Raw genomic sequence first — 17,850 nt, forward strand, 5'->3', positions numbered from 1 at the left:
GGGACACTTAAAAAAAATCGTACTAGGTATAGCGGCAGTGCACCCGCGCCAGCCAGCGTAGACCCTATAGTATTTTATGCAACTGTATCGTAATAGGGTCACAAGTGTTTTAAGGCCTAATTACGTACAGTTGCATACATTATTTTATCTATATCCATATATTAAATCCTCTATCATGTGTTCCGCGAACCATTGAGAATGACCTGCATTAACTCTAACTAGGTAGGTATGTTTGCCCCACGAGCTGCGCCCGCGACGACCTGCTGCTGCACGTGGTCGCGGGCGCCCCCCCCCCCTGTGCTGTAATGATGTATGAAATCTCATTACGATACAGCCGTGTTCATAATAGAATCCGATGTCGTAATGCTGGTCATTACCTATGGTTTTTGAACGCATAATTGAGGATTTAGTATATGGGTGTAGATAAAGGGTTTATGCGTGTTTTACAGGTGACAACGTGGTGGTAGGAGACAAGGTGATAATGAACCCGGTGAGCGCGGGGCAACAGGTGTTGCACGTGTCGCACAACCACGAGCTACCGGACAACGCTGGCTCGATGGAGGTGTGTACATCGTCGGTAACATAATGACGTCTCTTATTGTCAAAGTTAAAAGTGTTATTCATAATTACCGCACACTTTTAGGTGGGTTAGGATCAAGAGATTGAGAGAGGCAAGAATAAATTAATTACGATTTTCATAGTAATAAGTGTGACATAGAGGGGCGAGGGGTCTTAGAATGGTCAAAATTAGTGTGACTTGTGTTAATGGATGACCCCAAAGAGAAAGGCAAACAGCAGGGGAGTCATTTGATCCTTGATTGATGGATTTGGTATCGGTTAGTTCGTTGATCGGTGAGCGGTTAGTTACAATGGAATGTTGAAAGTTTCTTGATGAGGGCTAAAAACATAGATGTCGCTAGTGTCGCTGCTTAAGTGACTAAATAAAAAACAAACAAGCTGACATATGTGGTGCATAGGAGAAATTCGTCTCTGTACTCCTGTCCAGTGGTAGTGTAATGGTATGGCACGCAGCACGGAATGCTGAGAACCTGGGTTCGATTCCCAGCGCTGGTCTCTTTTTCCATCATCAAGCATCTATGTTTCAGTTTGTATTTTCGATATAGCTTTAATACCCCCTTGCTTCGGAAGAGAAATAATTATGAACTGAACAAAATACTTTGCTCACCCGCGACCTTATGATAGCTACGTTTATGCAACAAATGTGTGTTCATGCAGTTCCCCCGCCTCCACACTGTAAGATCACACACAAATCACATAAATCCATCCATCACCACCACCACACAACACTGACGCATTTCGAACTCAACCAGAGCTCATCCTCAGAGCAACACAACCGTTCACCATGCTACCAGACATATCAGCGCTTCAGCGCATTAGAAGGTTCACAAAAAACTGTCAATATTCCAGGTAAACGTTGTAAACTCGTCGACCTCCTGGAAAGTGACCCTCTTCCTGGAACACAAGGAGAACCAGGAGGAGATCCTGAAGGGCGGCGACGTGGTGCGGCTGTTCCACGCGGAGCAGGAGAAGTTCCTCACCATGGACGAGTACCAGAAGGGGCAACACGTGTTCCTGAGGACGACCGGCCGGTCGGCCGCAACCGCCGCCACCAGCAGCAAAGCGCTGTGGGAGATCGAGGTCAGCAAACTTACTGTGTAATGTACAGCCAGCAGCAGAAGTAGATGAGCACTTGTGGAGCACACTCTTATTACCTTGGCAGTAGAGTCGTGTGTAGGTCATTTTGAGCAACGTAACTGCTCATCCACTTCTGCTGTTGACTGTACCAAGTGGCTCTATCCTCTACATAAAGATAAATAGAACATGTTGATCAGGGCATGTCTAAGCTATGTACAAAGTCTCATGCCACACGCTACAATAGAAAAATATCGTATCAATAGTCGCATAATTGCCGCAAAAAAAAATTGCCGCGAAAATTTACTGAAAGAGATGTGTGAAAAGTCTTTTATCTATCTATCTATTGCACATTTGGGTGGTACGAGGTTACTTTGTCTGTCGCCAGGTGGTGCAGCACGACCCGTGCCGCGGCGGCGCGGGCCACTGGAACTCCATCTTCCGGTTCAAGCATCTCGCCACCGGACATTATCTTGCGGCTGAAGCGTGCGTGCGCCCACCGTTAGTATTTTTTTTAACTAGCTTATAATGTGTCCCACTGCAAGGCAAAAGCCTCCCCTTTCATATTCCACTCGTCTCTATTCTTAGCCAGCTCTTGCCCATGTGACTGGAATCGGTCCAGATCGTCCCGCCATCGCCTTCTAGGTCTGCCTCTTCTCCGGTGCCCGTCGCATGGAACCCAATCGGTGATAACTTTGGCCCAGCGATCCGGATTCATGCGGCAGACGTGACCCGCCCAGTCCCATTTTAATTTCGCGATCTTCATTCCCATATCGACAACTGGAGTTATGGAGCGCAGATCCGTGTTTCTGATTCTATCAGATCTCCGAACACCTAGAATACTGCGCTCCATAGCTCGCTTGCAAATCTTAAGTCTGGACTTCTGAGCATCAGTCAAAGACCAGGTCTGAGCGCCGTAGGTTAGGATGGGCAGGATACACATATCGACGAGCTTGCATTTCAGGGTTAAAGGAAGTTACCGTTACCGTTAGTATACCTTTTTATATTTATCTTTGCTTAGTATGAAACAGAGTCGCTTTTTGCAGCGTGTCTACATACATAGGTACATACTTATGTATGCTTAGAGATCTTTTAAACAACGCGACGGGTTTTAGATATTCATCATAATATAGAGTGATTTAAGAGCAAGGTTTATATATGTAAATGTAATATACAGGATGTTTGGAATAACGATGTAGGAATTTGAAGGGATGATACACTGTCTAGTATTTGTAATAGATCAAACCCTAAACTGTTTAGTTTAGTATTTAGTTTTTGAGATATTGAACCTTGAAATCAGTGGTTTGAGAACCTGACTACGAAGCTTGAGGTCCCGGGTTCGATCCCTGGCATTTCTATGAAAAATACGAATGTTTGTTTTCGAGCCTTGAGTATCTAATATGTATTTAAGTATATATCTATCTATTTAAGTATGTTTAACCGTTGCCTAGTACCTATAACACAAGCTTTGCTAACTTTGGGACTAGGTCAATTCGTGTCAAGTGTGCCGTGACATTATTTATTTATTTATATCTTGTATCGTGCTATTTCAGTGACGCCCCGTTGGACTCCGGCGAGCCAGCGTACCAGCTGGTTTCAGTGGCGCACTCCTCGGAAATTGCCACCCTGTTCGAACTAGACCCTACCACCATGACGCACTGCGACACGCCTGTGCCGCAGAGCAGCTATGTCAGGTAACTGTGCTGCCATCTACACAACCCAACATATGGTGTAAAGAGAATACCAGAAGGTACCATCTCTCTATCCTCTGGACAACGGACAAAGATGAACACAACGTGGCATTTCTTATGTACAGTCAAAGTGTAAAAATTATGAACTGACCCAAAGCTTCAAAAATATGTGCCACAGACTCCTATTGGGACGTAATAAATCAGTGGTAACATATTTTTGAGTGGTTCGAATATATACACGTTTTTACACTTGACTATACATATGTAGTCTCATACCAAACGCCACAATATTAACAAAGAAAAGACTGATTTACGATGTAATGCTTCGAAATATACATTAATTTTATTTAGATTTTTTTTATTCATCTAAGAAAATAATTTACAATATTAGTACGTACTTTACTGAAAAGTAAAGTATGTAATAAATTCAGAATTAAAACGAGTTATTATTATAAAAATATATATGTACGAGTACAGCCAATGTTTAGCGGAGAGAAAATAACCACCCGCTGAAATTAGTTTTTACATCTTTCTGTTGAAAAAATGATGATGATTAACAATGACTACGACACTACGACAATACCCCTTCTGGCTTGTTAATTATCTCTTTTGATTACAGATTACAACACTTGTGCACCCACACTTGGGTTCACTCTACATCCATCCCCATTGACAAGGACGAGGAAAAACCTGTTATGTCCAAGGTAAGTTGACACGACATTTAACCAATTATTTCATCAGTCAACTAGGAAATGTAGAACTATATTGCGCGTTATATGTTGAACTGTTTTTAAGACACCTTGCAGCATTGTTTATTAGTCCATTTTGGGTTGCAATTGCTGGCCACTTCACTTTTAATTTTGCCCCATTCTCGCTTATGTGGTCTATATTCTTGCCATCCCGTGATAAGTATATTCAAATACATTTTTAACGCAGTAGATTCGTAATTCGAAGTATAGGATCGCCTATGCTGATCGAAAATATTTCCAAACGTCCCTGTCCGTGATATAATCATTAAATTTAGTCCGTTTAAATAATAATTCCTTGAAATAATATTTCGGAATAGTTGAAGAGACACATACATCCTGTATTGCGTCGTCCAGCTGGACGGAGGCCGACGACGAGCCTCTTCTCAGAAAAAACGTTTTACCAATTCCCATACCTGCAGTTTTTTTTATTCGACTGGATGGCAAACGAGCATGTGGGGCTCCTAGAGGCCTAAGATGGGATACCTCAAGTGCCAGTAATTTCACCGGCTCGTCACAAGTACACTCGCTCAGCTTACGCGCTGTTTACGCAGTTCTTCTTAACCACTCTTCCTCGCTTCGCACATCATCGTACCTAACGGAGACCTCGTTTTATGTAAAAACCGCTGAAAATCTGTAGAAATGGGAACCTGCAGTAATGAGAATCTGTACCATTGGTAAAACACTGCCTGAAAGAGTATTCTTGTGCTTCTTTCAATTCGTAGTTGTGCACAGTTTTCTTAACGTATTTATGTATGTATGTATGTAAACTCTGTATTGTACAAAATAAGTCAACAAACACAATTGACAAACAATGAAATATATGTACAAAGGCGAACTTATCCCTTTAAGGGACGTTTTCCTTCACCCTTAAGCTCGAGGTAAATTTCGTACGCTCTTGCTTTCCAAAACACCAGGTGGGTTGTTCAGTGGTGAAAGAAGACAAAGAGGCGTTTGCGCTGATATCAGTCTCGCCGAGCGAGGTGCGGGACTTGGATTTCGCCAACGACGCCTGCAAGGTGCTCTCCGCGCTTTCCGGCAAACTGCACAACGGGAATATAGAGCACAACGAGAGGAAGTGAGTGCGAACGAGCTTTTATTTTATTTGCCACAAGAGTTTACCCGCGGCTTCGCACGCGTAAACTATTCGATCTGGTAGTTACAACTGAAAGTCCGGGATTTTACAAAATTCCCCCGGGAACTCCCAAAATTTATATCGTGGTCTTCATTGAGGTTGAGTTAAGAACAACTGTCCAAAATTTCAAGACTAAAGCCAGCGGTTGAAATTTCAAGATTTTATCCCTATCCCATGGGAATATCTGGATAAAAAGTAGCCTATTTGTTATTCCAGATGTCCAGCTATCTACATACTAAATTTCATCCAAATCAGTCCAGCCGTTTTAGCGTGAAGGAGTAGATGTCCAGCTACCTACATACCAAATTACATGACTCTAAGCCTAGCGGTTGTTATTTCGAGATTTTATCCTTATCCCGTGGGAAAATCGGGATAAAAAGTAGCATATTTGTTATTCCACATGTCCAGCTATCTACATACCAAATTTCATCCAAATCCGTCCAGCCGTTTTAGCGTGAAGGAGTAACAAACACACACACAAACTTTCACATTTATAATATTAGTAGGATTTGCAGGTTGATTTTGGAGACTTGATCGGGACAAATCAATAAATATACATGGTGAAAAAAATCTGTACGATAATCTAACTCGCATAATGACTGCATTTCCCACCAGAGATGTGCGAGGTTGTGTTGCAAGGAATGTGTTATTCATGTACCAACAGAAACGCTTCATTTACCTCGCGTCGCTCCGCTCAGCTGTTTCCACCAGAGCGGTGCTGTGCGAGGCGAGGTAAATGAAGCGATTCTATTGGTTTATGAAAAACACATCCCTCGCACTATCTATTAAAAAAATGTTAGGACTCAGGAGGTTAAAGTAAAAAAAAAAAAAAAGGTTTTTGTGGGTATTCAGTATATTTATTGATATTAATTAACACCTGGCGCACTATGTGATGTGATGTGTACTACGTGTTCCAGGGCCCTCACGTCCCTCTTGCAAGACATAGTGTACTTCATAGCGGGCTTCGAGAACGAGCCGAACAAGTCGGAAGCCCTGGAGCTTGTCGTGGAGAACCCGAACAGGGATCGGCAGAAACTACTCCGAGAACAGTACATACTGCGACAGCTGTTTCGCATCCTGCAGGTATTGATCCCTTAGCAAACCAGAGGCGACTACAAAAAAGGTGGTTATGAATTTGGTTGATTTTTTTACATCTTTTATCTCGCTTTTTAATCTAAAATCTAAGTTACAGCTTAAGAGCGTTTATACCTGCTGAGCTGGCAACGTTGCATTTTTGTTAGTTTTTCTTGATTATTCCATAAAAATTGAATGAAAATTAAAAATGTTTTCTTATAGAACACTTCTTAATGTATAAGTTAATGTGTCTACTCCAATAATTGGACAAGATTTCATATTTCTAAGACTATAATTTGATTCGTTCTCTGTATTCGGTTTTGAAAGAGAAAAACGCTGATTATAGTCTACAAACCTTTTGTTTTGCGCCCCTTCTCATGGCATTATCTAGCTGTGCATGCTTTTTTGAGACTGCACGTTGGATTTGTTCATGGACTCGAATGGGACGTTTGCTTTTGTATTGTCATCTTTCGGGTACCGGCCATTTGGAAACCTGCAAGACGTGCGTTGTATAGTGTATTAACAAGTTATGGAGCTTATGGTTGTTGTGAACAATGATAGGATAACAGCTTGATTTTTGTTTTTTTATTTTTTCATTTAGGTTATAACTAGCGCCACTTTTTTACATACCTGTTGTTGCGTTCCATGGGCGCTGCCGTGACTGTGATGTTTGTTTGAACATCGCTATAAGTACCGTTGCGCTTTGTTTGCACTGATATTTTATTGGTAATGGTAATGGATTATTCGGAACTCATTCTTTTTTGCACGAACTATGAATCCATCCATACCACGCAAAGATGCCACGTCTATAGCACAGAGTACTTTTTTTCTTTTTTCATTTTTAATGCCACGTCAATAATTGCATTATGGCAAAGGCAATAGGCCTATACAGACGTGGCGTATTATTCTCTTTTTTCTTTTATTTATATTTTGTGTAGTTATTTTATGTTGTAATTACTAGTTTTGTGTATTGTAAAAAATTGTTTTAGTTGTCGAGTTCGCTGCTGTTTTGTTTGTTCTTTTTAACACTTAAATGGTTCCAACGGAAGACCAGCGTCGGCCGCAAGGTTGACATCATGCTGAGTTGGGACCATTTCGTGACAAAATTATTTCCTTTTTTCTTTTTCTTTTATTTGTAAAAATGTCACGAATAAATGTTTTTCTTTCTTTCTTTCTTTATTATTTTAAAATTTCGCTACAACTAATAATTAATTTATTACATTTTTTTTAAGATGTGCTTATTCTCAAAGGCCATAACTCCAAAACTACGACACAATAGATCCATTACTTTTGTCTAGTCTCTTAAAAAAAAGATCACGTAAATCTGACGTAGACGTTGCATATAGACGTTCTCAAAATTATGACGGCTCCTTTATCTGGTGAAAAAGGCAAAGCAAACATATCTATTCTGTCGTAGTGTTGGAAAATTCAGCCATATTTTTTCAATTTTTTGTATTTTTTAAATATAGAGAAATCAATTATAATAAATATTTTCCCATGTTCAGGAGGCAAAACTTTTTCGATTCCTGTAGTAATTTACAGGTGTAAAAAAATGAATTTTTGTCAATTATTCGTGATAGACTTTATATTCCTTAAAAACGAATTAATGTTTATGACCGGTTTAAAAAAAAAAGTCTATAACGAATAATTATTGGAGTAGACCACATTAACTTATACAGGGTGGCCCATTTATCGGTCAGTATGGGAAAGTCTGAACTATACGACATACGAAAATTTTTCTTAGGAACCATGACATCGATTTTAATAACAAGATAAAACTGCATTCATGCATTTAAAAAAAACCTTTACTCAACTCGGGAATCGAACCCGGTTATTTGAAAAAAAAAACTTACACTATTTCTATTTAGATGTCGATTGTGTACGTCTTAAGAAGTAAATGTGTCCCATGAAACATTATGTCTAATATGAATAAAATGCATTGTTTTCACATACTTTAATTTATTTTAGTAGGTGTTCGAAGTGTGTTTGTTAAAATTGACTGACGACTCGCTTGTTACCTACTCTGTGCTCATCTAGTCGCGTAATTTATGAACGTCATAATTTTTTATTTATTTATTTTAAGAAACACATGCAGTCGTACATTAGTGAGTATACAGACAGGTAACCAAAAACAATATAAAGACCTCGAAGTTCATAAATATTCATAGATGCTAAAAGTTATTTAAAACTAATGTGTGTTTTTGTTAGTCATATAACTTTTTTGAGCCAAAACTATATTTTTTCAGAAATGTTAATATAATCATAGATTAGGTTAGGTTTGTTTTATGACAATTATGACTAACTAATGCATTCAGACAGCATTGTAACCGAAGTGACAGTGTGTGGGGCACATTTCTCTCAGTTCAAATGGCCGATGGGGTCAGTAGGTTCTCGAATGGCGTCCGCGGACCGGGAGACGAGCTGTCGGTTCGGTAGGCCTCCAACAAGATCGAGCGACGACCTAAGATCGCAGGATCGCGGTGGATGCGGAAAGCGCAAGACCGGTGTGAGTGGAGAGCCTTGGGGGAGGCCTATGTCCAGCAGTGGACGTCTTTCGGCTGACATGATGATGATGAATGCATTCAGAGAAAAAAAAGAGTTATGACAAACATTGCTTTATGACTTGCAACAATTATGCGAGCCGATTCGGACCCCTACTAACATGACGATGACTTCTTGCCGTTCCTACTTCAAGGAGGTATGGGAACAAGTGAAATACCATGGTTGTACGTATATTTCCAGGGTCCGTTTCAAGAGTCAGAGGAAGGCGAGGCGTTTCTGAAGATCGAGGAATTGTATGACCCTCGCTACGCCCCGTACAAGTACATCTTCCGCCTCTGCTATAGAATACTGAGGCTCAGCCAGCAGGATTATCGAAAGAATCAGGTACATTATATCTTCTTAGAGTTGCGTAGTTAACAAGGAACCCTTATAGTGTCGCCATGTCTGTCCCTCTGTCTGTCTGTCTGTCCGAGGCTAAGCTCAGAGATCGTTTAGTACTAGAAAGCTGTAATTTGGCATGAATAATACATATCATTCACGCCGACAAAGTGGCAAAATAAAAAAACTTAAAAAATATATATTTTAGCGTACCTCCATAGACGTTAAGCGGAGGTGTTTTTTTTTCTCGACTAACCTTATAGTGTGGGGTATCATTGGATAGGTCTTTTAAAACCACTGGACCACAGACCCTTTAGCCCAATTTATACCGCGCGCGGAGCGGGCTCATTAATGACTTACACCTACATCGACCAACTTCATAGAGGTCCGGTTTATCTGTCGTTTTGTGTTGTGATGCTCTCTGTCTCTCTCCCTCCCTTATAGCTTATGGTGCGACACAACACTAGCCGTCACAACATACTGCATCAGATAAATGTGAACGCAACCATATAAAATGTATGAAACCGATACCGTTCTGATGCGTCACGACACAACACGACAGATAAGTGTAAATGCGGTTTTAGTCATTAATGAGTCCGCTCCGCTACTGACGGCCTAGTCCGATTTTTTTAGGAAACATGCTTATTTTATTTTTTAGGAATACATAGCGAAACACTTCGGCTTCATGCAAAAGCAGATCGGCTACGACATCTTGGCCGAAGACACCATCACCGCGCTGCTGCATAACAACCGGAAACTGTTGGAGAAGCACATCACTGCATCAGAAATCGAGACCTTTGTCGGTTGGTAAAACGAGCAAAAAGTCATAAGGGCCAGTACACACGGGCTGCATTCCAACTGCAACGTAGCTGCATCTGCCGACCGCCCATACATTGTGTACAGATGTGTCGACTGCAATGGAACTGCAATAAAAATGTATTGGAAGTCGGCAGTCCGACTGTACTGGCCCTTAACATACAGATGAAGGTCGTAATGGTTTACCATCGGGAAAAGTTTGATCTCAATCGAAAGACGGCAGCACCTGTAGTATCAATCAGTTATTAATTGTATTAAATGAGTGGTTTTCATATTCATTTATATGGAACTTTATTGATAAAATACGACTGAAAACCATTACACAATACATACATCAGTATAAAACTTTTTTCTTCTTTTTGTAGAGGCTTTGAGTTTCAAGGTGATCATTTCAGCTTTATGGGTGCTTGCTCAATTCCCTACACAATTTGTCACTTTTTACGCTCGTAAACTTCGTATTTATGTCTGATCTAGGCGACATAAAATGGCTCTTTATGCCCTAGTCACTAGAGTCTAGTGCATAAAGTAAATTAATTGTCTAAGGGCCAGTACAGACGGACTGCATTCCAGCTGCAACGTAACTGCCGACTGCCCATACATTTTAATTGCAGTCAGAGTGCAGTTGTGCCGACTGCAATCGAACTGCAACGAAAAATGTATGGGCAGTCGGCAGTTGTGGTTACATTAAATATAATGACCGGATACTCACGTCTTAAATCGAGTTTAGCTCGACCTGTTAAGACGTGAGTTATCCGGGTCCATATATTTAATATGAGTGAGTCTCACGGTAGTTTCATGTCAAAGTTGTGGTTACGTTGCATTTGGAATGCAGTCAGTCTATACTGGCCCTAAGAACATGGCAATCAGGCGCCAACAGCCACGACCAAAAAAGTCAATATTTTTTTTTGTGAAAAGTGGATAGAAGTATAACTTATTCATAAAACTCAATTAAAGATGAATCACATACTTAAAACACATTTTTATATTTACGGAGTTTGAGCAACTCTACATCAAATTGTATGGCCATAAATTCAAATATTATACCTACACCCTTTTGTTAAACACTTATCAAATACAAACGGTTTACATTAATTCCAAATTATAATTAAATTACTTTAGTTTGCGCACATAAGCCGAACTTAACTAATGAGCAATGCAATTAATTAATTTTTAAATGGCATTCTAAGAATGCAACTTTTTGTTTTCCGTTGCAATCGCTGGTATCTATTTCTAATTTAAAAATGGTTAGTATATTTTTGGAACATTCTTTCATAATATACATATGTGGATTGGTGTCTAATTCAAATCGTCATTTCAGAGAAATGTGGTAGAATAAATAAATATTTCTCTTCACATGCACATATGTTACTGTCTGATTTGGTAGATAAAAATATCCTGAAACTTGACACCAATTGACCTAGTCTCAAACTAAGCAAGGCTTGTACAGTCAAGCGCAAAGATATCGACACGGCCAAAGTTGCAAAAATATGTATACACGACTTTATGCACTTAACATTAAGGCCGTGTATACATATTGTTGCAACTTTGGCCATGTCGATATCTTTGCCCTTGACTGTACTATGGATACTAGGCAACGGATAAACATACTTATATAGATAAATACATACTTAAATACAAATTAAACATCCAAGACCCGAGAACAAACATTCGTATTATTCATACAAATATCTGCCCCGGCCGGGAATCGAACCCGGAACCTCAAGCTTCGTAGTTAGGTTATCTAACCACTTGGCCATCCGGTCGATACCTAGTTTATTACATTCTTTCTCTTTTAAGTCACTACAGAATGATCGTGTTCCTCGTTTTAAGACCAGTAGTGAACCTTTGTGACCACTTTCTTGGCGAAATAATGTAGTGTTTTCCCCTGATCTTCCATACCGCAAAGCTGGAGTTTGGAGTTCGTAGTTGACAATAGAGAGCGCAGCCCACTCGCACATCGGAGGCCGTAATCTTCCAACGCGCTGACTTTCGCATTCACCATCTCTTTCTGCCCTCGGCTTATGCCGTTTGATAGAAAAAGTGGTGAAAACAACTGTCATTCTAATTGTGTTTTACAATAAAACCTCAGGTCCGTTAAACCCGAGTCGCTATCATTTAATCTCTGGAGCCATAAAACCCCGTTCTCGAACGTTTCGCTCCCTCTTGGAAGATTATCCGATCTCTCGCTCTCACTTTGCAGCGACTTTGTTTCCGAGATTGAGAGTTGGAAAATCAAACAGTTTGGGAAATGAAATTCATTATTTAAATATTTTTCTGCGAAACAGAAGTATTACCAAAGTGCGTTTGGTTTTTGTTGCAAAAATCACTAAGGTGATTTTAATAATCTATAATTGGTCTTCCGCAATTATCATTAACCTGCACGTAATTCGTTATTTCCGTTAAACCTCATTAAAATCGTTAATTAAGAAATTCGAGTTTCGTCAAAACACTTGATGATAAAAGTCATTATTACCCATTACTTTTCTGTTAGACCTTTTAAAAACAAAATAATTACATATTTTGCTTGATTAAATTAATACTTAATACATTTAACTGATCATTTCTTCTTTCTTAACTATGTTTCATTAAAAACGGTTCAGCTGTTTTCAAATATTGGCCATTGAAATGACAATGTCGGGAATTTTCCAACTTTTCTCAGTTGTGTTTAATGAAATCAATCCGGATAAGTCGCAACTTAAATCGAGTTTACACGTCTTAAATCCAGCCGAGTCGCGTGGCTCCGAGAAGAAATGAATGAATGAATGAATGAATGATTTATTTGTATAACATAGGTAAGTTACAAATATTTTTAAGATTTAAGGGATTCTCTATGTTTTGCCGTTAGGCGTACAAATATTTGCTTATTTAAAACAATAATATAAAATATACTTAGGGGCTGTTACACCATCCATTGACTAGCGTTAACCGACGGTTAAATGTGATGCCGTCTCCGTCTATTCGAACAAAACAAATAGAGACGGCATCACACCTAACTGCCAGTTAACACTAATCAATGGATGGTGAAACACCCCTTAAATTAACTTGTTATCTCCAGGAATTCAAATTAAAACTGTTCCACCACGGTATAAAGGCTACGAATTAGCCTGAAACATGTCGAGCTAATCTCGGTATAAAACCTGTGTTATCCGGTTTTATTTAATTAAATATGAGTGAGTCTCACGATAGTTTAATGTTTAAAGTTTTCTAAGTAGATTATTGCTGTTTAGTGAACCAATAATGGCTTTTTTCTTTAATCCAAATTTTAATTAAGGTGCACTACTTTTTTTTTAATTAATAACAAAACGTTCAGATAACTGATGATAATAACTAGTCAAGTTCATGAATGATGAGCTATGAGGCATCGAATCCTTGCTATCCATTACTAGGTACTTCTGTTATGTCCATGATTGGTGCCGTCACCATACCTTGACAAGTTCATTCGTGACACTTTAGAACTTTGTCGCAGGGAGCCTCTGCTGCCTTTATATTTTTTTATAAGTGTGGCAATGCTGACTGCGACAGAGTTCCACCGAGTGTTACATACGAACTTGTCAATGTACAGTTCGCGGTCTGCAACTCAAAGCTCGGCTTATATTTGCGCTTCTTTCGTCATAACATAATTCATATATATATCGCTATTTAGTTTTGTTATTTCCATTTAGATTTTTTTTATTCCCCTGCACAAAAAGAGATGAGTTGTAAGTTTGATATTCCTGTATCTGTCTCTGGCATCATAGGTACCAAACGGACGGACCAATCTTTTTTTAATCGAAAGCTAGTCTAATCTAGAGGTCCTTAGCCGAGTTTATAAGATATTGAACTTTGCAATGATAGTAGCGGTAGCTTTGCAACTTTTCTAGGTTGTTTTATGAACGAGGTTAGTTAAATTTACAATAATTAATTATTAATCTTGAAGTATAGAGTATGAAAAAAAAATCTGTTCACCACCTAGGAGTACTGTACTGTTTGTGTTTTACTGATTGTTTGAAGGAAGGAACATTGTGCCTATTGGTTTCATGTTCAATAAAAAAAATGAACATTTAATGTAATGTAAAAACAACAGTATTTAATGAATAGCACAATGTTAGGTATATGGAAAAACAAAAAAAATCTTTTAAATATAAATAGTTTTATTGCACATGTACAAAACTTACTTAATTCTTAAATTTTACCCTAAAATAGTTCAAGTCAGTCTTCATTTTTTCGAATTCTTAGGCTACACAACATTCATCGTGTACTTATAAAAGTCTTATAGACTATAGTTTTTAACCAATTACAATTACAAAAAAAACTCGAAAAAATTTCATCAGTCTTTGACTCTAAATATATAGAGTCCGAAAAGGTACATTGTGACAAAACGAACGAACCATCTGTTCCTGAATTCCATGGTCTTTATTTAAAAAACCTTTCACTAGTCCATGGTTAAAAACGGATCAATATATTTTAAAATGGACGGTTCCTTCGCTGTGTATGTAAATTACTATAATTTTTAACCAATAACAAAAAAAACTTAACTATATTGTACAACATCACAGCTTTTTACTTATAAATTAAAGAAATCAGTCTTGGAATATAAATGCATAGTCTGAAAAGCTGTATTTAGACAAAACTGAACGGCGAAAAGTTGGCCTATTGTCATAATAATATATGAACTTCTTCGTAACTACGAAAGTTACTTATTACGTAAAATGATTACATGACAACAATTTACCGCTCAGTTTTCTACTGTTTTACACACGATGATTTTTAATTGGTGATCAAGAGTTGAAAAAAATAACAATTAGCTTAAATCGAATTCAATAGGTGAAGTATCGAAAATCACTGTTTAATTATTACAGTTAATGGTTATATTAAAAACGTAGAAACGTTAAAGTAGAAACTTCGAGTGATAATAATGACAACTTATTATTCATATATTTTTTAGTAAAGCTGTCTTATCAAAGAGGTTATATTATGCTCACATACCAAAACATTACTAGGGCGACAATAAGTAAAAAGTTATTTTCAAAATAAAAATATTACGAAAAAGAAAATGCTTTGTTCCATGTAAATGTGACTTATTCGTGATCGCCATAAATTACTGAATTAGAAAAACAGCTTCCTGACCACTGATTAAAAATCATGGTGTACCTATTTACAATGATTTTCTAGAGAATCTACGATTCTATAGTCCTTATTTTAAAAAACTAACATTATCTCACTGTTATGTGGAACACAATGTGTTCAGTAGCTAAATTTACTGGACGGACGATTTGAATATTAAAATACCTAAAGATACTTAATTCAAGGAATTTGAACACTTAATTACGTATACGTATTTGAACTTCAGTTAGCACCAGTCACAATATAATGTTCAACATTAATAAAATAAACCCTGATAAATAATCAATACAATAAATAGAATTTACACTATTTACACATAACAATGCGTACAAAAAGACATTTATTAGCTTTTAATTATTTACATTTCAATAGCTCGTCTTACTTAATGGTGTACGAGCACTTTTCATTGGTAGCTATCGCAGAGGTACAGTCGAGGGCATAAATATCTATACAGTCACAGCGTCAATGTAGGTATACATCGACCACCATCCGTCCAACCATAAAGATTAGCGGCATAGAGGTGCGAGTGTTATAGATACTTTCGACGTCTTGGTAACGTACATCATATTCATGAGCTTGACTGTACGTATAGTACAGATTAAAGTTCAGCTTTAACCGTCTAGGACAATACTAATGTCGGTAAAAGTTATTAAATTTATTGAGGTTCGCGATTCTGTCTTCACGACTCCAAAGTAAGTTATGTGATTATGATTCAATTATAAGTTTATATACAATATATTTACAAATGTCATTGAACATAAAAATGACTAAAAAAATAAATAGAATAATACGTAATAATAAATCACGTTCATTAAGTATATGTTAAACTTAATGAGCTAGTTTAATTCCTAAAATTACTTACTTTGCGACTAGATAATAGGAATACAACTAATAAAAAAGGATACGAATCGATATATTTACAATCCCTACTACCTCTACTAATATTATAAAAGTGAAAGTATCTCTGTCTGTTTGTCTGTCTGTTATATTATCCCGCTTCAACCGCTGAAACGATTTAGATGAAATTTGGTATGGTGATAGTCGGCGTCTCGAGAAAGGACATAAAAAATAAAACAAGATCGCAAATAACTGTTATCATGTCTCTGGGTTTTGACCCCCATGAACCATATTTTTTCGATAGACCCACCCTTGATACAAGTAATCGAAATAGGCATAGTAAATTTACCTTCACTTTGCGGGAAGAGGCAATATGGAGTTAATACCATCTTTCTTCCACAGGCGATAACATATTTCGATGATTTAGAAATTGAAATTGAAGAACTTGACTTTGCGGGAGGAAGAAGTAATATGGAGTTGATACCATCTTTCTTCCACAGGCGATAACATATTTCGATGATTTAGAAATGAAATTCCATTATTACGGGCAAGCCATAGAGCGAAGCAAGCAGCAAGCGAACATAGAGACCAGTCTCACACCTTCATATCATTGAAGCTTTGACTTTGATGGAGGATGTACTAAAAATCGAAAACGAGTTCCCAAATAAATTTTAGATATTTTCAAAAGCTGTTTTTACGCTTATTCGGATATTATCTTTCAATAAAAATCACGATGTAACATCTTTCTTCCACAGGCGATAACATATTTCGATGATTTAGAAATTGAAATGAAGAACTTGACTTTGCGGGAGGAAGAAATAATATGGAGTTGATAACATCTTTCTTCCACAGGCGATAAAATATTTCGATGATTTAGAAATTGAAATTGGAGAACTTGACTTTGCGGGAGTAAGATATAATATGGAGTTACTAACATCTTTCTTCCACAGGCGATAACATATTTCGATGATTTAGAAATTGAAATTCCATTATTACGGCACCAAGCCATAGAGCGAAGCAAGCAAGCGAAGGAACATAGAGACCAGTCTCACACCTTCCATATCATTGCTGTAGCTTTGTTGATGGAGGTATGTACTAAAAATCGAAAACGAGTTCCCATGGGAATTCTGAAATTTTATATTTTCAAAGCTGTTTTACGCTTATTCGGATATTATCTTTCCAATAAAAATCACGATGTAACGGTTTTCCAGGCGATAACATATTTCGATGATTTAGAAATTGAAATTGAAGAACTTGACTTTGCGGGAGGAAGAAGTAATATGGAGTTGATAACATCTTTCTTCCACAGGCGATAACATATTTCGATGATTTAGAAATTGAAATTGAAGAACTTGACTTTGCGGGAGGAAGAAATAATATGGAGTTCATACCATCTTTCTTCCACAGGCGATAACATATTTCGATGATTTAGAAATTGAAATTGAAGAACTTGACTTTGCGGGAGGAAGAAGTAATATGGAGTTACTAACATCTTTCTTCCACAGGCGATAACATATTTCGATGATTTAGAAATTGAAATTGAAGAACTTGACTTTGCGGGAGGAAGAAGTAATATGGAGTTCATACCATCTTTCTTCCACAGGCGATAACATATTTCGATGATTTAGAAATTGAAATTGAAGAACTTGACTTTGCGGGAGGAAGAAGTAATATGGAGTTCATACCATCTTTCTTCCACAGGCGATAACATATTTCGATGATTTAGAAATTGAAATTCCATTATTACGGCACCAAGCCATAGAGCGAAGCAAGCAAGCGAAGGAACATAGAGACCAGTCTCACACCTTCCATATCATTGCTGTAGCTTTGTTGATGGAAGTATGTACTAAAAATCGAAAACGAGTTCCCATGGGAATTCTGAAATTTTATATTTTCAAAAGCTGTTTTACGCTTA

General features: G+C 37.8%; 1 protein-coding gene across 1 annotated transcript in view; it reads left to right on the top strand.

Moving 5' to 3' along the window:
• Nucleotides 1–17,850, top strand: part of Itpr (Inositol 1,4,5,-trisphosphate receptor) — a 185,009-nt gene that overhangs the window by 66,980 nt on the left and 100,179 nt on the right. The window contains exons 11-15 of the mRNA XM_074102562.1: nt 3,964–4,048; nt 5,008–5,168; nt 6,143–6,308; nt 9,042–9,185; nt 9,838–9,982. Of these exons, the coding sequence (XP_073958663.1) occupies nt 3,964–4,048; nt 5,008–5,168; nt 6,143–6,308; nt 9,042–9,185; nt 9,838–9,982 (701 nt within the window). The remainder of the gene's footprint in view (nt 1–3,963; nt 4,049–5,007; nt 5,169–6,142; nt 6,309–9,041; nt 9,186–9,837; nt 9,983–17,850) is intronic.

Source organism: Choristoneura fumiferana, chromosome 19 (assembly GCF_025370935.1).
Source record: "Choristoneura fumiferana chromosome 19, NRCan_CFum_1, whole genome shotgun sequence".
Classification (NCBI taxonomy): Eukaryota; Metazoa; Arthropoda; class Insecta; order Lepidoptera; family Tortricidae; genus Choristoneura; species Choristoneura fumiferana.